Source organism: Rhinolophus ferrumequinum, chromosome 25, assembly GCF_004115265.2.
Source record: "Rhinolophus ferrumequinum isolate MPI-CBG mRhiFer1 chromosome 25, mRhiFer1_v1.p, whole genome shotgun sequence".
NCBI classification, from domain to species: Eukaryota; Metazoa; Chordata; class Mammalia; order Chiroptera; family Rhinolophidae; genus Rhinolophus; species Rhinolophus ferrumequinum.
Window position 1 is genome coordinate 7,933,360 of NC_046308.1, and position 27,393 is coordinate 7,960,752.

A 27,393-nucleotide genomic window follows, 5' to 3' on the forward strand; every position below is an offset into this window, starting at 1 on the left:
GTCTGCCACATCAAGGAGCGTATAACAAAACGACAACCCCAGGAACATTGCCTCCTCAGCCTTGGGCAGCGGGAGATGCAGAGGCAGGGCCCCAGAATTCTCTTGTCCTAGGGCAGGCAAGGGGTGTGATGGAGGCAGAGGCAGACCCTTCCCGTCCTAGCCCCTCAAAGGGCACAGGTGAAAGTTCCGTTCTCAGTGGGCACCAACGCACAAAGTGCTCGCCAGCATAGTTGCTAGGAATGAGGAGCTGAGTCAGGCTGGGAGCTGAGCCTTTGGGAAAATATGGGGGAAAGCTGGGAGGATACTGTGATGGGCTTCTCAGGACCTCAGAGCCCCAGCCTCTGCCCTCGGGGAGGAGGGCTAGGCTCTGTTTAGGGACAGATCCCAGGATCTGCAACAAGCATCTAATCAGCCTTGGTCACATCCCCGGGATGCTCAGGTGGCTGCGGTCGATGCTGCGGCTCCAGGCGACCCCTGCTGGCCACCCCCGGGATAGCGTCGCATCCTGGTCCACCTTCTCCCCAGCCAGGTAGGTTCAGTTTGTCTCTCACCCTCTAGTCACACAAAATTGGAAACGAGTCTTTGGAGGCCCTTCCGGTTCTGCCAGTTGGGTGTTCCCAACCATTTTTATCTTCTGTGATTCATTCTCAAACAGAGTCGCACCTCAAAGCCTAATTTCAAACCCTAATACATACAAAGGTACCAGCCCCGTGATCCTCAAATCTCAGGTTTATCCACATCACCTTGAGGAACTTGTTAAGAATCCTGACTTCTGCCCCCACACTCCTTCCGATTCTGATGCAGTAGATCTGGGTGGAGCTCAGGGATCTGCATTTCTTGCAGACACCCCAGAAGGGTGAGCTTAGGTCCAGTCTGAGAAGCTCTTCCCTGGCTCCCAAGCTACCTCTATGGAACCCAGTTTGAAAACCACACATCGAACATCACACCCTCCTTATTTTATGCAGGGTAAACTGAGGTTCAAATAGGGGAAAGGAGGCTGGCCCAAGGTCACCCAGACTCCAAGGATCTGAGTCTTACACATTGGGCTCCCAACCTGTTCTTCCTGAGGGCACTTCAGCCAAGGGCAGGGCTTGGGAAGATCAGTGAGGTTACAGGGGTTGGCAGACATGAAAACGGGAAGGGCTGAGCCGGCTTAGTGCTTGTCTGGGGCAACAAGGCTATATGGGCATCAGGGATTCAGGTACAGCTGTATCCAGCAGCTCAGGGCCAGACTGGCTTCATCAATGTGGGTAGAAGCCAGTCCAGTGAAACAGAGACCTCAGGCTGAGCCAGATGAGTCAGGTTTCTGATCCCATCCACTTCGGTTTGCCTTAACCCAGAGCGTGAGGCTCATTCAGTGCAAGACTGGCCCCTTGCTTCCATGCCCTGGGTTTTGAGCTTAGGGCACATGGGATTAGGAGGTCTTCAGAAGCCTCCAAGCCACAGTACCGAGGAGGTACACAACCAGAAGGAGACTCTTGGGCCAGGGAACACCGAGAAGGGCCCAAGGGCTCCTTACTCCTCCTTCCAGGCTGGCTCCAGCACTCCTCAGGGCCTGAGGGGGTTGGGGGCCACCTTCCTCTGCTCCTGCTGCTGGAACTCTTCGTGGGCTCGATCCAGGTCTGCGAGCACCTCCAGCAGGCGGGCAGCTGCCTCTCTCTGCCGGGCCAGGGCATCGGGACAGGCCCCTGGGAGAAAGACACGGGGGCTGAGCCAGGCCAGGGCAGGCTGCCACCACCCACAGCCAGTGGCTTTCTCGGGCTTCAGGTTTGTCCTGTGCCCTGAGAATCCTAAAAGGGACCAGAGCCCATACACACAGCCCTGGGCCTGCTGGTGGCTGAGAAACAGGAGCGTGACGAGGATGGCACAGGGATATGCCTGGTAAGTTGTGGGAGGTGGCAGAGGGGGCAAAGGCAAGGGACGTCCTTAACTCCTTACCTTCCGTGGCACTGGAGCCCTCCCCTGAGTCTGCCTCCGGGCTTGAATCCATGTTGGAATCCTCCAGGAATTTCATCCTAGAAGTGGAGAGGGAGAAAGACAAGGCTGGTGCCTGATTCCCAGGCTTGGTCTCTACCCCAGAGAGTCTTTGTTGGTTGGAATAAATCTCTGTCACTGAATAACAGTGACCCTGAGGCCAGAAAGGAGAAGGGACACATCCAAGGTCTGTGCCTGTCTCTGGAGTCCCGGGTATTAAAAGATGCCAAGATCCCGTTCTGCCTTAGGGCCGCCCGAGGGTGCTTCCTCGCCTTGAGCCCGTCTCCCCCTTCCCCGCCCACAAGCTCAGCTGATGCACATGAAAAGAATGACCAAATGGCCAGCAGAGGCCACAGCGGGTGGCTGGCCCACCCAGCTGGGCATAGGAGGTGAAGTGGCACGGGCGGGCACCTACCTGAGCTGGTCCCGCCCCAGGAGCAGCTGCCGATACACCATCTGGGTCTCAGCGTCAGGATCCAGAGGGTCACTCCAGTCTCCCAGGGTGACAGCAAAGTGTGTGCGGCTGCAACCGGCAGCTGAGGGGCAGAGCGTCACCAGTAACCCCTCCCATTCCCCTCCCGGAAGCCCCAGCAGCAGGCTGTCCTCAAGCCCTGCTTCTGCCTCTCACATCGCCCTTCAAACCTACTACGTCCTTCAAGCCCCACTGCCTTCACCTCACCCGACATAGCAGTGGCCTCTCCTCTCTCCAGCCTCCTCCCAGTCTAGGCTCCAGCCACAATGACCCTTTACAGTCCTTCCGCCCTCTCTGTCCCGAAGCCAGGCCTCTGCTCATGCCGTTTCCTCTCCCTGCAACCCTCTTCCTTACCCCTTCCCTGTCTCCAACTTTACTGTCTAAATCCTACTCTTCTCAGGTCACATTTAAACAGCACCTCCTCCAGAAAGCCCTCCTTGATCTCCCACCCTGGGGTTGGGTCAAAGGCATTCTCTGGAGTCTCAAAAGCCTCCTCTTGGCACTTGGAAAGCTGTATGACAATTGTCTGGTTATTCACTTGTCTTCCTTGAGAGCAAGCCTGATGCCCATCCGTGCACCACTAGACACCTGGTGCATAGTGCGTGCTTATAAAATAATACCTCACATTTAATGAGCACTGTGTGTTAGGCAGTGTTCTAAGCAGTTTGCCTGTATCAACTCATTTATTCCTCACAACAACCCTAAGAGGTAGGCACTGTTACCAACCCCATTTCACACTTGAGACTGAGGTATAAAGAGGTTAAGTAACTTGCCCCAGACCCAGCTGGGTTACTCGTTGATTGACAGGTGGGGAGGCTGGAGCCTGAGTCCACCCTGCCGCCTCACCTGAGCGATCAGCCTGAAGGCAGCAGGTCCAGCGGGCACTGCGGAAGGCACCGGGGTGGCAGGAGGCCAGCTTGTCGGGGTTGGGAGCGCTGGCCTTCCGCAGGGCCGACAGCCATTGGTTCAACTCATTCACATTCTGTAGAGAGTGGGAGGTGGTCAGGGGCGGAGACGGGACCCAGGGGACGCCGTCAGCCCCCCGTCCTAGAGGTGCTTCACCTTGCACTGGAGGTAGGTGGTGTGCAGTGTCCCTGCGTCGTCCTGTGTCACCACCTGCATCACATGTGGCAGCTGAAAGGCTCCCTCGTCCACACGCTCCACCGCACGGATATATGACACGGGGGTGAAGGAGCGTATCTGTGAAAGAGGACAGTCACTGCAGGAGGGTCTGGGGGCTACGGCCAGAGTGCAGGGGCCAGGGACAGCTTTCCCGAGGCTGTGTGCATCAGGTGGTGTCCCCGGGGAGGGGACACTCAACCCTGTGCATCTGTGATCTCTGCGCATGTCCACTCGGCTGAGCCACGAGTCCCGTGGTCCTGCCCCATCACTCTTTAAGTAAGTGACAACTTCTCTGGGTGTCAGTTTCCACTACCACCACCATCATCATCATCATAACCATGGACATGGCACTTGGGATGTGGTTCTAAGCACTTTACATTTATCAACTTATTTCATCGTCCCAACAAATTTCTGAGACTGGGTCTATTATTCTTCCCAATTTGCAGATGAATAAACTGAGGCACAAGAGGATAAATGACCCTCCCAAGGTCACTCATCTGGTAGAGCCAGAATTAGAACCCAGACAGTTGAACTAATCTACGCTCTGCTGACAGAGTAGAAATAATAAGTGCGGGCACGCTCTCCAGTGTTGGCTATGACTATTTATGGTGCATGCACAGAAGTGAGTAGATCCCAGTACGTGTCGGTTTGTGCTAGACTTGAACGGCAGTCCCAGGAGAACACGGATTCTTTGTCTTGTTTACTGCTGTATCTCCCTGCCTAGAACTCTGCATGGTACACAGTAGGCACTCAATCTATGCTTGACAAATGAATGAGTGAGTGAACGCATGCCTGGACGTGTATGTCTAACAGCCAGGCAGGTACCTCCGAGTGAGCAGTCCTAATTTGATGACATGTGTGCATAGATCTGGGTGGGAACAGATGAGAGGACGTAAGCATTGTCCATGTCCTGTGCGTGACCACATCTAGGGGCCACGTCAGGGCCACTTTATGCACATGTTCTGAAGGGCGTTTGATAAGTGCATGTAGGTGTATGACTGGGCCTGTCCTGGGCCCCCATTGGCCCAAGGGTGTGAACAGAGCCTGGCCCGAGAGGGTGGACTTGCCAAGTTGCTACTGGGGCCTGGGCAAGTCCCTGCCCCATCCTGGGCCTCCGTGTCCACCCAGGGTATGAAGAGGCAGTTCTGTGAGGGAGGCCACCACTGGAAACCCCTCCACCGTGGACTGGGGCCCCACCTGACACTCAGGACTCTTGGAGTAGGACAGCGTCTCCCCACTGAGCCAGAAGTAACGCTTCTTGAAGGCAAAGCGTGTGGCCAGGCTGCCAGGCTCCTCCTTGCGCTTCAACAGGTAGCCTTCTCGAACAGTCATGGAGGATGGGACCAGGGCCCTCACCGGGCCCCCAGCCTCTGCGAAATGGGGAGGGGGGACAGTGAATCCTCTGTCCAGGTTCAACCTGCCCTGGGGGCGTGCCCAGGGCCTCAGGGATGAGCAGGATTCTCCTCTGCTCCCCTGGAGCCAGGAGGATGAAGCCTCCATAGGGAATGGTACCACTGAGGGAGGGGCCCTGTCCTGAGGGATCTGCAGGCAGTGGCGCAGGCAGCCAGCAGGGGGAGCCACCCATCATGGAGTCAGTCCAGGAGGGTGCCTGGCAGCTACCCATGGGGGAGCCCACACACAGGCTCCCCGCCAGCACCACTGGGACCCCGCCAGCCACAACCAGCGCTCATTTCCACAGGTTGCTCCTCTGTGACTTGGACCCAACTAGCTCATGCCCTGGACCCCACACTGGACTCAGTCCCAACTCCTCTGCTTGAAACTGTCCTGTGGCTCCATTTCACTCAAGTCGAAGCCAAATCCTTCCAGCTGCCCACAAAGCCTCACACAATTTGGCCCCCTCATCTCTCCTTCACTCCCCCTCATTCACACTTTTTCACTGGCCTTCTCACTGTTCCTTTCTGGCCCCACCTCAGGGCCTTTGCACATGCTTTTCCCAGCCGGGAACACTTCCCCAGGATCCTCATGGCTTACTCTCTGTCCTCTTTCAGGTCTTTAATAACACCCTAGTGAGGCCACTCCCAGCCACCCTAAAAGTTTGACCTGCCACCCCGACATTCCTTTCCGTCCTTTATTTTTTCTCCTTAGCCCTTATCACTCCCTAACACACCATATGATTTGCTAATTCATCTTGTTTACAGCCTGTTGTCTCCACTAGAATAAAACTTCCATAAGAGCGGGAGTTTCTTCTGTCTTGTTCGCTGCTGTTTCCCCAGCATCTGGTACAGTGTTTAATACATTGTAGGCGCTTAATAGGCATCAATCTCTACGTTGGCTAGAATGGCAGAATAGGTGCCAGGAAATGTTCGCTGACTGACTAGCTGACCCACAGATCCACAGTCCCGGTGCTTAGCAACGGGGGAGGCGTGGTGGAAGGGCAGGTCCCAAGGGTCCAGTGGTGTGACAGGCCAGACATGGCAAGGCCACAGGAACTCACCCTCCTCCCCATCCACGTCCACCAGCTGGTCCAGGAAGTCTCTCACACGTGAGATACTCTGCAGCAGGAAGGGGTGCAGGGGGGCCATCCACAGCTCCTTGCCCTGGCCCAGCTGCTGGCCCAGGTTTCCGATGCTCTGCACAGCCTGGAGCAAAGGAACAGGGGATGCCAGAGTCAAGGTCACTGCAAGGGTGTCATGCGGGGCGGCCTGCAGGGTCTCAGCTCCCCACACAAGAACGCAGGATATGGCTAGGCCAAAAAGGAACACCCACGGAGCCATAGGTAGGGGAGTCACACCACTATATTCTCACTGGCGGCTGGGTTGGAGACACAGGAACCAGGAGCCACACAATTCTCAACCCTCACTGCTCCACTTGCAGGCTCAGCCACCATCTCCTTGCTAGCCCCCATTTTTTTCTGCTAGCCTAGCCACGGCAGTTATATTAGTGGCCAATGGCTCACTGGTTACAGCTGACGGCCAACCAGCCACAGCTGATGGCTATCTACTACCTGAGCCAGCACCTTTCCACATGAGGCCGAGAGCCTGGAAACTGCTTTTTGGGGCTCTGTCCCCACAAAGGGGGAAGGGCCTCTGTGGACCGAGAACAGAGTCCCAGAGTCCTGGCTTCCAAAGCCGTGCTCAGCGAAGAAGACTCACAGCAGCAGCTGCTTTGGGCAATATCTCTCCCTCCCGTGGACAAATATGCACTCCCAGGGCCCTTATTACTCTGTTCCCTCCGGAGCCCAGATCTCCCTGCCCAGGACTGCCTGATGCTATCATACACACTCTGGAGCCAACGAGAACCTCCCAATGTGGCCACTTTGCAAAGGACGGTCTAATCAAAGAAATAATAAGGTGTAAATCACTGCTATCCTGCTTCCCACTTTCCTCCTGGAAGGGTAAGTTTTGTGTTTCAAAAAAGGAACTTAGAGAACTTAACGAATGCCTTCACACTCAGGAAGGCTAATGGTGGTGTTGCAGACATAGCTTTCTCTGGGCCTCATGTGGGCCTTCTGTGTAAACCCGTAGAAGCCTCCTAGCTGTTTCTACCATGCTTTTCTCTGGCTAAGAGCACCCACGATGGGGGACTCCACTGCTGGTACCTTGGCAAGCAGCAGCAGTGAGCGGCTGGTCTGAGGGTCGGCGTGCTGGTCCCGGAGGTCAAACAGCTTTGGGGTGAGGATGGCAGGTGCAAAGAATCGCAGGAAGAGAAAGCCACTTATGGCCAGGTACTTCACATCCTACCGAGAGGAGCAGCAGGTGAGAGGGGGAAAAACCCACTTTCCACCTGGGGAAACTGAAGCATTAAGGACTATAGACTGGTGGTGCGAGGGGAAGTGAAATGGGAGATGGGTCAAGAGGCCATCCTGGTCTGCCACAGAGGCTTTTCCTCTCTGGGTCTTAGTTTCTCCACCTGGCAAATGGAGTAATAATACTAATCCCGCATGGCCAGATTTAGCCAACCATCCTCAGAGTCTGCTTTGTGCCAAGCACTGTGCCAAGGACACAGCCCTATGAAGGAAGCACCATCATTATTCCCATTTTACAGATGAGAAAGCAGAAGCTCAGAGATGTCAAGTGACTTGCCCAGGGTCACACAGCTGATGAATAAAGGAGACAGAATTCAAACCCAGATCTATGATTTATGATAATGAATAGCAACAGGCCAGATACCGCTCCATACATTTGTTTATTTAATACTAACCCCAGGAGGTATTATATCTCCATTTTACAGAGGAGGCAACTGAAGACCAGAGAAGGAAGGTCACTTAACTAAGGCCACACAGCTGTAAGTGGCAGAGCCAAGATTTGAGCCCAGGCAGGATGTGAACTCTCAGCTCTCCACACACTCTTGCATTCAACACTAGCTACTGTGCAGTACTCACTGAGTGTCAAGAACCAGAACTATCACATTTAATCCTCAAATAACCCATGTAGATATTATTATCTCCATTTTCCAGCTGAGGAAACTGAGGCTCAGTAGTGATCCCAGTTCGGCTGGTTCCAGAGCCCATGCTGCATGCACCCCTGAGCCCCAGCCTCTGCCCTCTACAAACTGTAAAGTATGGTGCCTGCCGGTGTGAGTCCCAGGCCTGGCCACCTGCAGGTAAGGCTGGTTCCCCCAGCTCCAGCAGAGGGAACTCAGGGAGAGGGTGTGGCTTCATCCTGGGTGCATCTGGCTCCCCACAAACCACTGTCCACTCACCTCTCATACTTGCCTGACTATATTTAGCCCGAGAGTGTGTGAGCTCCAGTGTTTATCTACGGGCTGTATTCACAAATGAAATAATACCCTCCCTGGGTGCAGGCCAACTCCCTGGGCCACCTCTGCATTGACAGTGAGCCCTACCAGGGGCTAGGTACCTGGAGCGGCCCAGAGGGAGGGTGTTCATCCCCACCCTGCTCACCTGGAACCGTGAACTGCCCCCAAGGCCACCACCTACCAGCCGCCATGTTCAAGGGTAATTTTAGCCTTAGACATCAGCCCATGACTTCCTCTTTTTCTTGAGGAGGAGGAACAGGTGTCAGAGAGGCAGAGAAAGGGGTTCCCCTGGGTTCCCTTGAGCCCGTCCACCCTCATGGGCCTGAGAAAGCCCCTGCTCCCTGCCCACTGTGGGGGGCTGAGAACTGGGGACATTTGGGTGTTACTGATATCGGCTCCCCCCCACAAGGGCCAGGCTGTCTGGGGAACTGGCCTCTCCCCTCCCTTCCCTCCTCCCAGGCACTGCTGTGTCCCACTTAGCACCTTTGCCGGCAGCCCAGGCGAGAGCCCGGCAAAGTGGGGCATAAATAAGCCACATCTCAGTTTGGAGGCCACACCTCAGCAGGGGCTGAGGGGGAGACGGGAGAGACCCCAGCTGGGAGTCCAGAAGCCTCAGTGTGAGTCTACAACCCTTGACCAAGGCGATTTACCCTCTCTGGGCCTCAGTTTCCCCATATGTAAACAGGAAGTGGGGAACCAAGAGCTCTTCACCCAGGCTCTAGGGATGAGCCGTGATACCGCCAACATTTCGATCTGAAAGTTTTCAGCAGCGTGAACCCAGGTCCGCCTTTCTGGTCCATCAGCACCATGTAATTGAGCCTCATTTGATGTCATTCAGAAGCAAGAACAATGACAGCCACCCAGAAGGTGTGCTCCGCATCAAACCCGGGGGTCTCCAACTGGTAACCCGCAGGCCAGTGCAGCTGCAAATGCATCATGATTGGCTCAAAGTGCTGTTGTTTTGTTGTTGGCGTTTTTTTTAGGTTAATTAGTGCCAACATTTTTTAAATGAGGCCTCTCACATAAAATCAAGAATGTTGGCTTAGAAATGGCTTAAAAAAAAACAAAACAACAAACTATGAAGATCTGGCCCTCCTACGGGAAGGTAAGATTGATAGTCTGGAACTGCCCTCTTTAGACAAGCTGTGGAGATTCTAGTTTGCCACGGTCCCCACCACTCCCTACTGCCCCACACATTGACTGCTTTGTTCGTTTTTACCTCACCTGCCTCAACCGTGCAGCACCTGAGTTTTCAACCTTATTTTAGGTATTGGCTACTAAACACCTCTCTCTCTCTCTGTCTTTCTCTCTTTCTCTCTGTCTCTCTCTTTCACACACACCTTGTGCTCCGTCTGGGGGAAGCGCTCCTCCACACGCTGGCGCAGCTGCTTGAAGGCCAGGCGCACGGCAGGCGGGCAGCGCCCCACGGAGCCCACAATGGCGTCCACAATGGGTCCCAGGTAGCCTGTCAGCAGCCCCAGGCTGGCTTCCCTCACGTGTTCCTCCGAGGGCGTGCCCTTGAAGGAGATTCTCCTGGGGGAGCAAGTGGAGCGGCTGTCTCAGAGCCCAGCACCTATCCATGCAAAACCGTCCACCAGCCCCCACTGGGCTCAGACAGCACCCACCTCCCCATCCCACCTCCTCACCCTCCCCCTCCTACCATCCCCACCTGGCCTCTTGCGGCTGCTCACACACGCGGAGCTCATTCTTGTCTTGCAGACTTTGTACATATGGTTCCCTCTGCCTGGGATAGTCCCCACATTGAGCTTACATGTCACCTCCTCAAACAGGCCGTCCCTCCCCTATCGCCCATCGTCACAGGCCGTGGTGCAATGCATTTTCAGCATGGACATGCCAGACGCATGTTTCTGCCTCCGGGCCTTTGCACTTGCTCTTCCCCTTGCCAGCAACAGTTTCCCACTAGATTGGCACGTGACTCTCGCCCTCACCTCCTTCAAGTCTTTGCTTACATGTCCCCTTCTCTGAGAGGCTGTCACTGTAACCACCCTGTGGAATATCACGAGCCCCTCCCCTGCTCCTGGCATGTCCCACCACCCTCCCCAGGTTTATCTTCCTTCATTCCACTGATCACCTACAAGAACCTTCTTCTTTAGTGTGTGATCTGTCTCGCCCCAGAAGAGGGATTCGTGCCCATTTGTTCTCTGGTGTGAACTCGGTGTTCAGCCAGTGCCTGGCACACAGTAAATGTTCAACAGTTGTTTTGTAGAGTGAATGATGGAATAGCACTTGTCTATCTGCAATTATCTTGTTCCCTCCTTTCTTGTTCCCCTCCAGGTTTAGGAGCTGGCTTGCCCACTCTCAGACTGAGAACTCCACAGAAGACAGGCGGGGGGGTTTCAGCCCCACCATGCCCTGGACCCAGCAAGCTAAGCCCTGAACTAATGTCTTTGGTATTAAATGATTAAATATATAATTAATCCTAATGGCACCCTGATGCACTATGTAGCCTGATCGTTCCCATTTAACAGATGAGGAAACTGAGGTTCTGAGAGGTCACTTTATAAGTATATGGGAAAAGCCAAGATGAGAACTCAGGACTGCCCGCTTGAGTCAGCCTTACCTTCCCCTGCACAGGTCCCCAGATGACCTTGCTCCATCCTTGCCAGATGTGCTGGGAAAAACTTTTACCTTGGGTTTCACAGACAGACTGCCCTCTGCTCAGGGCCTGGGTTCCTATCCCTGATGTGCAACTTCCCAGCTGTGCGACTTAATGCAGGTGACCTCCCCTGCCTGAGGCTTGGTTTCCTCGTCTGGCAAAAGGTTTCCTCGCCTGCCTCTGGTGTGCTTGGAAAGCGTGGGCAGGACTTGCTGCAGGGCCCAAAGTGAAGATGACCCTCTCCTGTCCCTACCATGGTCCCCGATGGCCTGCCCAGCAACTAGCTTTTGTGGCCTGGTGGGAACAAGCCCGCCCACCCTTGCTGGTGTGGGGAAGGTCCTGGAAAGAGAGGAGGAGCCCACAAAGGCCTGGCATGACCCCCAGCCACTGCCCTGCTTCCTCCAGTCTCATCAGGTGCTCCAGGATCCCACCTTGGCACGCAGGCCCACGCAGGGCCCTCCCCCAATGGCCTCTGCCACCACCACAACAGAAACACCTATACTATGGAGTACTGGTTAATGCTGGCCTGTGCATACGTAACTCTCTTAATTCTCACAGCCCCACACGGGTAAAGTAACTTGTACACCAGGGGTGGCAGAGCTGGGATTTGAGCCCAAGGAGCTCGGACGTCAGAGTCCTGCCTGGAACCACTACACTAGGCAGCCTGAGGATCAAGAGCTCACAGGAGAGAGTTTGGGGTGGAATGCAAGGCTCCTGAGGGGGTGGCAGTCGGCACAGACCCAGCCTGACAAGGCTCCAAGGGGACAAGGGGGCTGTCGGGAGGTCAGGCTTCATCCCTCAGGCTCGACTCACCTGGTACGACCCAGGTCCATCTTGCACGGGTCCAGCTCCATGTACTTCTTCTCCTCGAAGACACGGTTAACCACCGGCTTCAGAACCTCGTGTAGGTAGGGCATGCCCACGAGCTGGGGGCAGGGGGCACCACACAGGGCACGGCTGAGGGCGAGGCCGGAGGGTGCCCGTGAGCTAGGGGCAGGGGGACCATGCAGGGAGAGGTTCAAAGCAAGGCAGGATGTGCCCAAGGGCTGGGGTGGGGGCACTACCCAGGGTGCCACTCAGGGCGAGGCTAGGCACCCACCAGTAGCACCCCAGCTCAGCTACCTAGTGCCACCCGAAATCAGCCAAGCTCTGGATCCAGGTAAGAACTGGGAAGGGGGTCCCCTTAAGGAAGCTGCCACCGGGCCCCAGCAGACCTTCGCCCACTCACCTTCATGAACTGTTCCATTGACTTGGACGCCAGGGAGTTAGAACGGAAGAGGGTGTTGGGGTCAGCTGGGAGGACAGAGGGAAGTGTTTGCTGGGATTCAAGGGGCTGGATCCACCTCACCCCACCCACCCAAGGTGGGGGTCAGGATTCTACCAGCCTCAGGAACCAAGGAGACCAGCCATATCAACTCCATTCACAGTGCAGAGGCCCAGGGTGGTCAAGTGATCTGCCTAATGTCACACAGCTCAAGAGTAACAAAAATCAGCTGGCTGGAATGCACAGCATGGGGAACCCTCCACACATGCGCACACACACAGGAGCCCCTCTCCTCTGCCTGAGCCCCTCCCCTCCCATTTCGCCCCCAGAGACCCTCTGCCGACCCATCCTTGAGGACTGATGTCTGGGGATCATTCTGGCAACTCACTGGTCCGTGCCACCTCACGCCGGGTAAGATAATCCAGAAAGGGCCCAGCCAGGCCCTGGCCAAGAAAGAGCTTCACCAGCTTGGTGGCGAGGTCCTGGCGGCAGTCCCCCGAGGTCAGCTCCAGCACTGCCAGGGGGCTGGCATCATCCTCCTGGGCAAGGACAGGAGGCAGGTAAGGTGGCCTGGGGTTCTGAGACCCCGAAGCAGAAGAGCCCAGAGAGGTACCCTTGAAGCCAGGGGAGGCCAGGACCAGGTCCGCATGCACCACGCTGCCCCCGGGGGTTGCTGGCCTGACGCACCCACCTCTGGCAGCTCCAGCACAGACTCCATGAGCAGCTGCACGAGGGGCTGGTAGTACTTCGAGGGCAGGACACGGTCCTCGACGAGGCGCACCTTTAGCCGCAGAGCACCCAGGTTCCCCCTGACCAGGGTCAGATCACAGGTATTTTTGTGAGGAACTACGTACAGGCAGGTGCAGAGAGCCACCATGGGCAGGAGTGAACACAGGCAAGGAGCATGGATATTTGCAAAAGTAGACAGGTGTGGACAGCTGTGGGCAGGTGTGAACAGGTGTGTCCAGTCCACACAGGTGTGAACAGATATTGACAGGTATAAACAGAAATGGATAAGCACAGACAGCGTAAATGGTGTGGCCGGTATAAACCAGTGTATGAGAATGCACAGTGTGAACAGGTGTGGACAGGTGTGGAAGGACCCAAGGTTCTGAACACACAGCAACAACTGAAGTGGCATGCTTGCAGGTAGATGGGTATCAGGAAAACTCATTTGGACATGTGCAAACCCACACTGTGAGACACTCAACAAACACGTGTTAAATGAATGAAGGAAGTGACATGGTGATAGCTTGTGGGCTGATGTGGGCACCCACGAGGACCTGACCTTGGGCTGAAGATGGTACCCAACATAATTCCAGCCTGGCCTTCTCCCTCCACACCCACATTTACCCAGAATCCTCCTCGGCTCTGGGAAAGGGCAGGAGGCGGAACCAGCCGTTGGGTGGGTTCTGCTGCAGGACCTTCGGGGGGAACTCCACCTGTGAGGGGACATACAGACCCTCAGTTGAGCCCTGCCCTGCCCCACCCAGCCCTGGAAGAAGAGATCAGCCTGCCCACCCGAGAAGGGGCAGCATAGCCCGCCAGGGGCCCCCTCCTCCTTCCCCATCATACCCCATCGACACTACAGCAGTGACATTCCCTCCCCCAGTCCCAAATTATTAGTCCTGCCAGGGCACTGAGGACCTCCAGGGACTCTTAGTTGAGGAAACTGAGACTCAGAGAGGTAGAGTGACTTGCCCAAGTTCACAACAGCTGCTAGAGACAACATGCCCGGAACCGACTGTAATTTCAGCTCTGTTTAAGGACACGATTGCATCCATCAAAAGGCTTAAAGACAATCCAGAGCGTCCTAGACCCCCACCTCCTTCTTTTGAAATAACTTTACAGAGATATAATTTATAGAGATATAACTTGTATAAGTTTTCTGTGGACATGTGTTTTCACCTCTCTTGGGTATAAACCTAGGAGTGAAATTGCTGGGTCACTGTGGTAATTCTGTCTTTAACTGGTTGAGGGATTGCCAGACTGTTTTCCAAAGCAGCTGTGCCATTTTACATTCCCACCAGTAATGCATAATTGAGCTTCCCTCTTACTTGTTCTAATCTTGCCTCCTTTTAGAAACTGTCAGCCCTGATAGACAGCCCTGAGAGGCAGGGACGATCACACCCATTCTACAGATGGGGACATTGAGGTTCCAAGAGAAAAACCTTGAGCTCAGTTCTTCTAGAAATAGGAGCTAAGGGCTTAGATTCTGGAATTAGAGAGACTTGCACTTAAATCCTGGCTCTGCCATTTCTTAGTCATATGGCCTTGGGAACACCACTTAACTCTCTGAGCCTCAGTTTCCTCATCTATAAAATGGGGACAATAGTCTCAGCGTTACGGAGTTCCCATGAGGGTAAATGAGGTTAGGCTGGAGAAACACTTAGCACAGGGCCAGCACACAGTCATCCTGGGTACTCTCGTCCCAAAATAAGAATCTGAGCTGACCCTGTGACCTTGGGCAGGTTCCTGTACTTTTGAGACCCTCCGTCTCCTCAAATGTACAATGGGGCAATGGCACTCCATTACCTAGGCCCGGCCAGGAAACCTGATGAGGCAGCCTTCACATCACCCCTTCTGAGCCCCAGGACACACAGCCCATCTCCCCTTCCTTCTCCCTTGGAGGCAGTGGGGAGCCACGGAGGGTGTGGGAAGGAGAGCTCACCATGCCCAAGAAGTCATTCTTGCCCACCATGTCCCAGTCCCAGAGCTCCACTCGCAGTGAAGATGGGGCGCCTGGCATCTCCCGCAGCTCCAGCACCTCATCCCAGTGTGGGAAGCGAGTCTTCTTGATGGTCTGGGGGAGGAGGAGGGAGTGAGGAAGAGAGCTGACAGGGACCCTGCCCCCGGATGCCCCGCTCTTTCTTAGTTCCCCTCCATCACTCACCGAAGTCTCCAAGCTCTGGCTGCCCCAAAACACACGTGCAAATGGGTCGGAAGTTCCAGAGATGTCTCGGGGGGCCAGGTCCCTGGGGACAGATGAAGAAAGGAATGAGGGACACAGGACCCTCGAAGACCAAAACCCAAGCTGGACCTTGGAAAAGGGGTTCAGGGTAGACATTCAAATGCCGCTGGTTTCCAAGGCAATGAACTGCTCCATTGTAGGGACCCGGTGAGGAGCCAGCCTCAGCATGCCTGTCCAAACCCCGTATCTTCCTGTTGACTAACGTAGAGGCTCAGAAAGGTCACGTCCTGCATCACAGAGCCCAGCAGGCTACGGTGCCATGGGGAGGGGGAAGGGAGCCTCAGTTTCCCTGGAGCCCTTGGATGGGAGGTCAGATGCCAGGGTTCAAAGCCTGGCTCTGCCATTCATTGGCTGGGTGACACTGGGAAAAGTCACTCCATCTCCCCGAGCTTCAGTTTTCTCATCTGCAAAATGGGAGTAATAACAGACCAACCTCACGTTGGTCTGGGCCCAAGTTAATGAGATGATGTGTGTAAAGGACTTAGCATAGCAGCTGGCCAGGGGGGAGGGCTCAGCTCAGTCATTCATTCAACAAACACTCATGCCCACACCCACCTAGGACCCAAGAAAAGGCATGAGGCAGAGACCCCTGCCTCTGGTTGTTATGACAACCCAAAGTCATGCCAGTCAGCCTCCCCCATCCCTCCTTCCTGAGGTCCCCCAAATCCAGGACACCCCCAGGGGCTGCTTGCTTCCTTCTGCTGCTCCTCTCCCACCCTTGCTAGGCATCCAAAGCCTTTGGTTTCCTAGGAGCCAGCCCAGTTGCTAAGCGACAGCAATCTGTCCCTTTCCTGTTGCAAGGATCCTGCACAGCTTTGTGGCTGGTGAGGAGACCCTGGACACAAAGCAGATGAGGAGCCCAGGCCCATGTTGAAGCCTTTCGCCTGTCTCTTGCCCGCCTGGTGCCTTTCATTCAGACTCCAGGAAGCCCCAGCTGGTGATGGGAGAGGCACAGAGAGGGCAAGAAAAGACTTTAAAGTCACACAGCAAGTTAGAAATAGAGATCTTCCCCAACCTGGGCAAGGATCATTTGAAAAGTGAAAGTTGGGGGAGTAAGGTGTGAAAAAAAGGCATAAAAACAAGATGGGAGATGGGAGGGGAAAGGGGGTGGAAGTATTTAGGAAGCAGAATGATGGGGAACTGAGAGGAAGAGAGAGGAGGGGACAAATAGGAGGGAAGGGAGATGGACATCCCAGGAGCTGGTGGTCCCGGAGGGTCATCTGTGGGTTTTGCCGGTCCGTCTTCCCTCAGACGTTTCTTTGGGACAGGACCTCCCTTCCCCCACTCCCAGCCCACATGACTTAGTGGGCTGATCCCCAACTCCACTCCAGGAATGGGCTTGCAACTCAGGCCTGAGCAATCAGAGTCAGTGTAATTGGTTCAGAGACGGGCATGTGCTTCAGACTGAGCCAATAAGAATTAGTCCCAGGACATTGGTTGGAAATGGTAAGAGACTGAAGTTCTTTTTTGATTGGAGCTGCCAAGTTGTTACGATGGCAGCTGGGGCCGCTGGGGCCATCTTTGCCCCCATTTAGGGAGAGACTATTTCAGAATGAAGCTAACACAAAAAACAACTGAGGAATCTGTGCTCACAGATTCCAGATGTCACCATTTGAGCACCTGGATCCAGCCATGCCTGAAGCTCCCGTCATTCATATGAACCAATAGGCTTAAGCCAGTATAAATTGGTATCTATCACTTACAATTTGATTAATACACCTTCACACATCTGTCTGGCCATCCTGAGTGTGTGGCCTTTGGTTGCTGGTCACTGGGGACCCAACAAGGATTTTGCTTGTGCTTTGACCCCAAGAACATGCAATCCAGGGAGCTTGAACCGTTTGCCTATATGGGATTCTGGTTGTAAGCCCAGAAGTGCCCCAGGAATGAAGAGGCACCAAAAGCCAAGGCAGCTGGGGGGACCAGGGGCTGCCTGCTCATTCTCAGACCCCCCCACACACACCCCCAGCATACCCATACCTGGCCTTGAGCACATGGCAGTGAAGACAGCAGCCCCGTGCATCCTCCAGCATCTGCACAGCCAGGCAGATCTCACCCTGGACCTCTGCATCCGGGTCCACACGGCTCAGGTTGATCCAGCTATCAATTCCTGGAGGGCACAGGCGCTAACTTTATTAAGTACCTACCGTGTACATGGTACTGTGTTCACTTAAAAGTTCAATTAACACTAAGAACATATTAAGTCGTGGACATTGGTTAGCCTTCTGATGAGGCGCTGTAATTATCACCGTTTCCAGATGAGGAAAATGACGCCCAGCGAGGGGAGGGCTTTGCCCATTACCCCACAGCTAGTAAACAGCAGAGCTAGGATTCGAACCCTGACAATGCCCTTGGCTACACACCATCACACTCCTTCACCCTGGTATACGAAGTCCTCCGTCATTTAGTCTCAGCATACTCTCCTCTCAAAAAGATAGTGGGCATTCCTACTTCTGAGCCTTTGTCTGGACCATTCTCCCTGCCTGAATGTCAATCTCAATCCCTCTCCCTCTCCCTCTCCCTCTCCCTCTCCCTCTCCCTCTCCCTCTCCCTCTCCCTCTCCCTCTCCCTCTCTCTCTCCCTCTCCCTCTCTTCCTCTCTCTCTCCCTTTCTCCCTCTCAACACTTTGAAGGTATTGTTTCTCTGACTTCTAGCTTCCACTGTAGTTACTGGGGAGTCATTTCAGCCTCGTAATTGCGCCTGTGTCAGTGGTCTTACCTTTTCTCTCTAATTTTAAAAGCTGTTCTTTGGATGTTCTTCAGTTTCACCACAATGTGTCTAGGTAAGGATGTTTTTGAATTCTGATTAGTGGTACAGATTGTACTTCTCCTACTTATAAAATCGTGTTCTTCCTTGAGTTCTGGAAAATTCCAGGTCTTCAATTTTTTAAAAACAGTTTCCCACCCTACTGTTTTTTATTAGTATTTCCTCGCCCCAATTTTTTCCATTCTTTCTTTTTGAACTCCAATTAACTGGATTTTAGACTGTCTCCGTTATTTTCTATATCTTTGAACTTCTCTTTTACATTTTCCTTCTTGTTTCTCTGGGCCAAAATCTAAATAATTTCTTCATATGTCTCGTCCAGCTCACTAAACTCTCACTTCTGTTCTGAATGATCAGCTGTCTCTAAAAGCGTGGTTTGGTTCTTTGTCAAGTCTGTCTACTTTGTTAATGTATTGCTTTAATTTATTGTGGTCATTGCTGACCCTTTCTGGTGATCGCATCTTTATTTACATAAATATTTTATTTTTAAAAAATTCTGCATGTTATGATGACAAAATCTAAAGTCTTTGTGGGTCTAAGCCCCCCTTTGTGGGGCTATTATTTCTGTCTCTTCCTCATGGTGGCCCACTTTCTGTGTGTGTGGTGATCTTTGATTGTGAAGTCACGTTTGTCTGATCTCCCTCGGTGGGAAGCCTACCTTGAGGATGTTTATCTCTGGAGAGGTGTGGTCCTTCCTTATTCTGGGCCTCTTCAAGGGTCTCAGTGCAAAGGGGGGGTCTCAGGGTCAATACCATCTGCCTTTGGCCCTAGCCCGAGATTTAGCCTGTTGACTACAGAGTTGACACTGACTTACCTACCTTTCAGGGAAATCTTTCCTGGCTTCCTTGCTATTGCTCACCACTCCCTGTTAGGTTTTGCTCATGATTGGGGGATGGGAGGAGAATACTGAGGATTTTCCTTCTTTACAGGAAGTCCAACAATGTGTTAGGAATTGCACCTAATTCAGGATGTCACTGTTATGTGGCCGGAGGGCCCTTCTGAGGATCTGGTCCCCAAGTTGCTGGAAATGGAAGCGTCATCTCACCTCTCTCTGTCTCCACTGCTACCCCCAGTTCCAGGATGCCATCAGTTTTCTCTTACTTGATTATTGTGCAGATTCCAAACTGATCTCCCAGATCTCCTATTCCTACCCCACCGTGACCCAGTGTCCACAACGCAGCACAGAGAGCTTCTGAGAATGTGTCTAATCTCTCCTATCACTCCATCTTCCAATAATATGGCTCCAATATCTTCACTGTCTTGCTTGAGAACCATCAATTGCTCCCCAGTACACCCAGAAGAAAGTCTAGATTCTGGCCTGGCATCTAGGGTCCTCTCCAATCAACCCTCACCAAATACTCCATCTGACCTGACCTATGCCTGATGAGAATCCGTGGAGACGTACGTGCCTTAGCATCTTTGCCAAACTCATTCCCCTTCCTACAGGAAGCCTTCCTGGACCACACTAGCCCTCACTGCCCGCTGCTCCTCATCCACTGTCATGCCAGTGATGTTCCACATAGCTCTACGCCCACATCTCTGTCCTGTTTGAAAACAAAACCTGAAATAATTTTCCTCTCAGGGCTCTGTGCTTCCCCGTGCCGCCTGCCATGCCCTTGCAAATGCCCACTCTGCGCATGGCCACCCCCTCCTCCCTCCACCCAGTGGGGGCCAGTGTCCCTCACCCACCTCGTGGGTCAGCTGCAATTGCCTCCCTGCTCAGCGAGATCTTGCCGATGACATCGTCGTGCCTACAGAAAGGCGGGCAGGTGAGGGGTCAAGTCAGGGCCCCTGCCCCACCCATGGAGAAGTGGGGACAGGCATGAAGGGCTGGGTGTGTGGGTGGGTACTTTGCCTCTGCCTCCCCTCAGGTGCCCGGGCTGGGGTCCCCAGCACACACACCCCACCGTATCCTCGTCCAGCACGTAGAAGGCCAGATGGTGGAAATCCAGGGGTAGGTGCACAGTGTACTCCTCCCCCCAGAAGGGGCTCAGGCTGCGCCAGACGGTTGCTGTCCTGCAAAGGAGGGCATCAGGGGCTGGGGACCCCAGGCAGACACCTGGGGACCCAGATACACACACACACACACACACACACACACACTCCCATGGGGATACTCACTGAAACAGAGACACTCACACATACCCCAGGGAAGCCAGAGACACAAAGAGACACATTCACACAAACACAGATACACATAGGCAGCCTCAGAAATCTCTAGAAATACACACCTACATGTTTCTCCATACCAACACCTGTAGATGCATACAGAGAAAACACACATATTCACAGATGCACAGACAAGAAAATGCCCAGACACACACAGAGACGCACAGAGACGCACACATACAAGCACGTGTACACAGCAGACACACACGCAGAATCACATAAACACACCGCAACTGACAACATGCATAATTTTATTAATTCATTCAGCCAGTCAGTCAGTCAGTCACTCCGTAAACTCTCATCCCAACTGTGTGCCAAGCCTCGCGAGTTATGGGGAATCAGAGGAAGAGATGCCACGGTCCCTTCCCCAGAGAGCTCCCCTCCATGGGCAGGTGCTTTCTCCGGAGCTCTTATGACAGTGAGAGAAGACCTGTGATTGGTGTTAGCTCAGTGGCGCCTGGTCGGGTCTGGGAGTGGGGCTAGGAGGGGTCAGGAAAGGATTCCTACAGAAACTAATCAGGCAAAGGGGGGAGAGAGAATGAGGACAAGCATTCCAAATGGCTGGAACAGCATATGCAAAGGCTCTGAGGCAGGAATGAGCTTAGTGAGTTTGAGGAACAGGAAGGGAGGAGTCTGAGGGGCCAGGAAACCGTGACGTCAGCAGGGGCCAGCGCACTCAGTAAGCAAGGGGGAACCACAGCAGGATGAAGAACCAAGACAAGCTCAGAAACAGACACATACATAGAGCACCCTCACCCCGACCCCCCTGCAGACACACTTCCCTTTACCCAACAGGGAACAAAGAACTTACTTGCCCAGTAAAGACACAAACAAATTTATGGCTGCACAATGTGGTTTGTACACCTGTCACTCCCATCCTCCTTCCTTTCACATACTCTTCCCCAACAAAGAGTGTGAGCACATACACCAGCATGCACACGTACGCACGCACACTCTGCTTTCTAACCCAGCCCCGGGCACCACCATCAGATGGATGCTTCTTCCCAAACACCCTGGAAGTTCCTCAGGCTCTCCAGCCCCTGAGGCAAGAGGCTCTTCAGAGCCCAGAGAGGTGGAGATAGCAGCCTGGGGTAACACAGAAAATCAGTTTGCAGGTTTGGGGGCAGAATCAGAATGTGGTAAGGGGGCAGCATGAGCACAGAGAGAACAGTGCAAGGGGTCAGCTGGGTGCTGCAGGCTGACCTTCCCCCAGGCAGGCTTCCTGCCCCAGCTCCTGGCCCATCTGGACCAGAACCAGCGCCAGCAGCATCCTGAAATCCTGCTGTCTCCATAGGAACCAAGGTCTCAGCTGCCCGCCCACCCACACCCCCTCAGACCTGCGGGGGCTGAGAGCTGTCCTTGGCTTGGCCTGCTGGGGTGGGAACCAAGCATGGCCCAGCCAGATGTCCGCTGCTGCCCAGACTCACTCACACACCAAACACCCTCACATGAGTGCATAGGTACCCAAATAAGCTGGCAAGGGTGCACACGTGTACACACACACACACACCCAAGTACACAAAGTGAGCCTGCACACCCCCAGGGACATACACATCTGACCACAGACATTCACACCAGCTCTCCAACACCCCCCAACACACACTCAAAAGCAGACCCAGCTGGGTACATGTACACACACACACACACACACACACACACACACACACACTGGTGCCCGCAGCACCCAGCAGGCCCGGAACCAGCCAGTCCAGCCAAGCGTGAGACACCCGCCCCCGGGGAGGCCCCTGTGGGAGGCACAGGCTGGCAGCCGCTGAGTCAGCCCCAGGGAGCAGCAGGTCCAGGGGGAAGGAATGGACCAGTTAGGGCTGACTGGGGAGAGGAGCTGGCAGCCCCACTGCAGGTCCTGAGGCCAGGGCACCAGGCAGCCACCATCAGGCCCACAAGTCCCCCCACCCCAGCTCCTCTTTTCCCCATGAATTCTTGTGCCTGGACTCCCCAGGTCTAGAAGGAGCTCCTCCCCAGACCCAGTCTCTCCAATCCTCACCTGGCCACCACCTCGTCGTCCACTTTCACTATGCAGTAGGGGTCACTGCTACCAGACCTGTGGATGGGGATGGGGGTCGAGAGGGCAGCCATGGGTGGGAGTCCCAGTTAACCTTCATTATAAAGAGAGAGACAACTGAGGCTCAGAGAGGGGAGGGGACTTGCCCAGGGTCACACAGCAAGTCTAGCTAAGAGGCAGGACCTTAGGAGACCAGCAGATGTCATGGAGGCCCAGCCCACCCACTGCGTCGCTGACCCACCACATGTGGGATCCCTGACTTCCACCCACAGAAACAGAACACTGCGGCTGGAACAAGGAAGTTCGGAGTTCTGGTTCCAAGAAACCCAAAGCAGAAGAGCATGTGCTGGAGAGTCACACCTGGCTTCCCCACCTGCTGGCTGTGGAACACTGGCAAGGCCCCTCCCTTCTGGGACCTCAGTTTCTCTTCTCTATAAATCAGGAATAATATTAACACACTTCCTAGGGCACTTAAGGAAATAAGGAGACAATGCATGGAGGAAGGCATCTCAGGCTCGCCCCAGACCTCTCCCCCAGGTGCCTTAACACCCCCCTCTGGGGTAAGCATTGCCCTCACCAGCTTTTCATTTCAATGGGAGTTTCTCTGGGGAGGGGACTCCCCTTGGTCAGCCTTCAGCGGGGATGGACCTCAGCAGACTCTCTTACTGTAGGCACAGACCAGGGCCCCCAGACCTCAAAATTCAGCCAACAGATGTGCCCCATCCCCTTGAGTAGCCTTGATCCACTGGCCAACCAAAGCCAGTGCCATCCCCGCTTCATAATGAGTTTCCAGTCCAGCCCTCTCCTCTCCTGTTCCATCCCACAGGCCATTCCTTCCACCAAGCTCTCCGTCAAGCCTCAGGGCCTTTGCACTGGCTGCTCCATCCACCTAAGACACTGTCCCTGATCTTGTCATGTCTGGCTTCATCCTGTCATTCAAACCTCCCCCCAAAAGTCACATTCTCAGAGAGGCCATCTCTGACCACCACTGTCCTATGTAAAACTGACCTCTGAGCATCTGAAATCACCCTGTCCCCTAGTTTCTCTCTGGGTTTAGTGTCAGTCTCCTAGGCTTTCTGCAGCTTCTGAGCTGTGAGCTCCTTGGGCGAGGACCTCGATCCCCCTCCCCTAACCCCCATCTGGCAGAGTCAGAACCCAAATCCAGGGGCTCAGTACACATGCTCTTAACCAGTGCCACCTCCACCCTAGTTCACGATCCCTCCCCCAGATGGCCCCCTCCCTCGATGCCCCAGCCCCCACCCTCTCTCAGTTCAGCGTGTCACCAATCTACAAATGCCTCAGAGATTCCAAGGAACGGGGACATTGGCACCGGGAGCTGGCTCCACCCTGAACCCTGTCTGTTGGTTGAGCCCTTCCTGTGCCTCAGTTTCCTCTCTGGACTCCTATGTTTAGCCCCGCCCCCCCCGGTGCTCCAGTGCCTCCATTTCCCAATCGGATCCCCATCCCTGAACACTTCAGACTGCGCAGTGGCATATGCCTCTGAGTTCCTCTCTGGGTTCCACCTCCGATCCCCCTTCTGTCCCAGGCCTCAGTTTCCCCTTCCGGATCTATCCCAAACCCACTGGGCTCAGTAACCCCAGGAGCCCACCTAGGTCCAACCCCCTGGATGCCAGTTACTGGGTAACACCCCACATCTCATTTCTGTCTCTGGGTTCTCTAGCCCTGAGCTTCTTTAAGGCAGGCACCCATCCCTCAGTTTCCCCAACTGCAGATGTGTGCTGGGATCCTACCAGCAAAGGGCTGGGAGACACGCCCCCCCCTTTTGACCTGGCCTAACCCCCCGCCTCTCATGGGAGCCAAACTCATACGTCAGCTCCAGGGCTCGGACGCAAAAGGGCCTTATCAGGCTCCTATCAGGTAGGGGCACCAGTGGCAGAAGAGGGCTGCCCCCTCCAGACCCCCCGTCTCTCCAGACTCTTGGCCTCTCCCATGGCCCCTGCCCCACCTCAAGCGTGGGAAAGCAGGCCCCGCACCATTGCCTGCCGAGCCTGCTTTGTGCATGGTAGCAGTCAGGCTTCCAATCCCAGCTTCGTGACCGCAGGCAAGTGACTGCCTCTCTGGGTCCCATTTTCCCTATTTGTAAAATGGAAATGCTAAAAGGACCACAGGACGCGTTAGGCACAGGACCCGGCCCTATATAGTCAGCCCTCGGTGACTGACAGCTGCTATTATTTTTTTAAATATTTATTTATTCTTTTTTTCAATTAGACTTGACATTCAATATTATTTTATATTAGTTTCAGGTTACAGCATAATGGTTAGCTATTTACATAATTTACGATGTGACCGCTGCTATTATTAATGATAGTAATAACTCTAAAATTATTGGCTGAGGGTGGCCGGTTAGCTCAGTTGGTTAGAGTGCGGTGCTAATAACACCAAGGTTGCCGGTTCGATCCCCACATGGGCCGCTGTGAGCTGTGCCCTCCTTAAAAGTAATAAAATAATCGGCTGAGCCCTCCTATGCCAAGTCAGAACCCCCTGCCCCCCTAAAACCTGGTGAGGTTTCAGGGAGAATCTGGACCCTTGCCCTTAGGAGCGGGGAGAGAGAACACACCCAAGCTGAGTCCCCATGGACAGGGAGATCGCAGCATGCTCTGAGGAGAGAGCCGACAGCGAGGGAAACTGAGGCAGGGTGGCTGGATCCCCAACTAGTGCTTAGTGACTCCTGCCCACCCCAGAGCTCACCTTGGCCCAGGAACATGGGGAAGGAGGGGTGGCCAAGAGATGTAAGAACCAGGCCAGACTCGGCTCCCTCCTAAGGAGAGGCAGAAGGAGCTCCCTCCTGGCCCTTATCAGGATTGGTGTGAGGGGGGGCGGGGGGGTCTGAGCACAGTGAGATGGAAACCTGGTTTCTGGAAGCCCCCCCACCCCAGCCCTCCAGCAGCTGCCAGTCCCCTACTCCTATCCTCATTGCCCGGACACTTCCAGAGTCTGTCATTCTCAGAGGCTCTGAGAGGGCACCACAGAAAGAGGGAGGCAGGAGGCTTGTCCAGATGCTGCATTCCCACAGCAAGCTCTATGCTTCTATCTCAGGGACATGTTTATTGGGGGTAGCTGATGAGGATGGAGAGAGCTCCAAGCAGCTCCCCCCCTTGACAAAGCTGCAGTGTTGGGGAAGGGGGGAGGTTCATGCCATCAAAGGCAGGATACTCCTTGCTGGGGGCCCACAGCTGGGAGAGTTAGGGCAGAGCGAAGCCCCAGCCTGGACCTGTGCTAAGGCTCAGAATCCAGGTTCCTGCTACCTTGGCCATGGGGGTAAATCCTAACAGGTTCTCCACCCTCACAGCTGCATGGGGCTTGAACACCCCTGTCCAGAGCTCCCATTGCACAGATGGCAGACCGAGACCCAAAGAGGACCAGGTTCAAGGTCACACAGCTGATGTCCTGCCAAAGATCCCAGGTGCCCACACCCTCAGAGCCCTTTCTGGGCTCAAGGCCAAGCAGGAGGGGGATCCTTCGGGCCATCCTGCTGATTTGGCAACTGCTGACTCAGCGCTAGGGAAGCACAGCCAAGGACTGTACTACGGGGATCCCAAGGGTCCTCCAGCCCCATCACATCTGGCGGGGGTGGGGGCTGCGGGGGGAGTCGGCTCTTCAAGCCACTCAGCATCCAGGGAAGGCCCCCACTGGGCTGGGAGCTACTGGCTGGGGAGCTCAGGGCCCTAGGTCAAGAGGGACCCCCGTTTCCTCCCTACCCCGGGCTGGCCAGTTGGCCATCTGGTGACATTCTGCAAATCTAAACCCCAGATATACACAGAGGAATTGCTGGGGCCACCTGGATGCCCCACCTTTTGGGCTCCTCCCCAGGGTTCTGTTGGTAAGAGCCCACCCAGGCCTGGAGAAGCCCATGTCCAACACCTGCCTGGATGAACGAAGAGGAAAGAGACGCCCATGCACACAAACCCCTCCCCAATCCGACAGAATCCCACCCTCTAGTCTCCACGGCTGAATCTCTGGAAGACCCCTTTTAATACATCCCAGGAACAAAGACATCCCCCTTGTTGGGGGCAGGGCGGGGCGTCTGCTAAATCTGGGCGCCCCCTCCCACCAGGACAGCGCTGGTATGGGGCCTCTTGCTCCGTGAAAGCGGATCTGCCCCAATGCGGGGTCTTGGACAAGAATCCGCGCCCGCTTCACAGGAGGAATGGGCGACTCCCACCCCATCCCATGCGCGGTGTGCCCCTCACTCCCCACTCGCCCTGGGAGTACTCACACGTCCTTGGCGGGCAGCGCCCGGCCCTCCACCACGCGGACATTCAGGGAGCTGCTCTTGGCCATGGCGCCCAGCCCCAAACTTTCCGGGCAGGAGGGCGCCCCGGTTCCGAGGCTGGACCGCGGAAGGGAGGGAGGGCGTCTACATATCACCCACTGCGAGCCTGGCGCCCTGTCCGAGACGCGGATAGCTGGGCTGGAGGTTTCCGAAGGAGGAGAAAGGATAGGTGTCCACGGAGGGGGCGTCCCCTAGGACTCCACAGGTAGGAGCCGTGCGCGGAGCAGGCAGAGCGCGCAGGGAGCACCTCTGCTTCTTGCCTTCCAGCCTGGAGCTCCGGGTGGGCGGGCAAGGCGGGCAGAGGGAGGGAGGGAGGGGGCGGCCCAGGGCCCTCCCCCCAATCCCGCCTCCCGCCGGGCCCCTGCTGGTCCCCAGGCCCCCTCGCGCGCCCTCTGCCGGCACCCCAGCGCAGTGCACCAAAGCGCACCGGCCGAGGAACCTGGGCGCGCCGAGTCCGGGACCGCCAGGTGGGAAGCGGCCCACGGCCATGATGGGCGTAGCCAGTGGCTCCTGGTGAGTTGGCATTGGGCTCAGAAGAGGCACTGTGTCCCCTGGCTGCCCTCCCCAACACACTCACACCTCCCCGACCTTCCCCTACCTACCCTTCGGGCACCACCTTCTCAGTCGGACCTCCCTGCCCTGTCCGGGAGCAGTATCCGTGGTCGGCGGGAGGCGTAGCTAGAGAGAGAGAGTCGCACATTCCCTTGGGGTCCGTTCAGAGTCAAGGGAGGGGCCTCGAACATCCTTCCATCTCTTTTAGTTTCCAATTAAACCCAGACTGTGCGAGTGGCAGCACCCACGTCACGGGCTGGCATTGCGGGGGAGGAAGCTGCTGCTGGAGGGGGCGGGGAACCACCACTACAGACATGATAAAAGTCTTATACAGCTGTTTGACTACTTACCGTGCGCCAGGCACTGTTCTAAGCCGGGGGATTATCTCATCTTTGTCTTCACAATTGTACTATTATTCCCATTTTATGGATAAAGAAACTGAGGTTCAGAGGG

At 55.0% G+C, this 27,393-nt stretch overlaps 1 protein-coding gene across 1 annotated transcript; it reads right to left on the reverse strand.

The window, feature by feature from the left end:
• Positions 1-54: 54 nt before the first annotated feature.
• RASAL1 (RAS protein activator like 1) lies at positions 55-27,131 on the reverse strand. The gene is made up of 22 exons (XM_033097662.1): positions 26,991-27,131; positions 26,332-26,526; positions 22,077-22,133; positions 19,805-19,918; positions 19,592-19,653; positions 17,120-17,249; positions 15,062-15,143; positions 14,840-14,971; positions 13,522-13,610; positions 12,860-12,977; positions 12,557-12,707; positions 12,133-12,197; positions 11,718-11,830; positions 9,628-9,820; positions 7,128-7,265; positions 6,024-6,168; positions 4,766-4,938; positions 3,509-3,646; positions 3,293-3,428; positions 2,390-2,510; positions 1,939-2,015; positions 55-1,688 (listed from the first exon to the last, which is right to left on the reverse strand). The coding sequence occupies exons 1-22, from the start codon at positions 27,086-27,088 to the stop codon at positions 1,549-1,551; spliced, it is 2,667 nt and encodes an 888-aa protein (XP_032953553.1). The 5' UTR covers positions 27,089-27,131; the 3' UTR covers positions 55-1,548.
• Between the last annotated feature and the right edge of the window lie 262 nt (positions 27,132-27,393).

What these genes read in the sequence shown, in the direction of transcription:
- RASAL1 (XM_033097662.1), bottom strand. Translation starts at nt 27,088, where the DNA reads ATGTGCGACTCTCTCTCTCTAGCTACGCCTCCCGCCGACCACGGATAC. An exon ending in AGAGCCGAGGAGGATTCTGG is followed by an intron (nt 12,978 to 13,521) that starts GTAAATGTGGGT and finishes GACCCTGGTCAG; the next exon opens with GGGGAACCTGGGTGCTCTGC. An exon ending in CAATGGAACAGTTCATGAAG is followed by an intron (nt 11,831 to 12,132) that starts GTGAGTGGGCGA and finishes CCCTGCCCCCAG; the next exon opens with CTCGTGGGCATGCCCTACCT.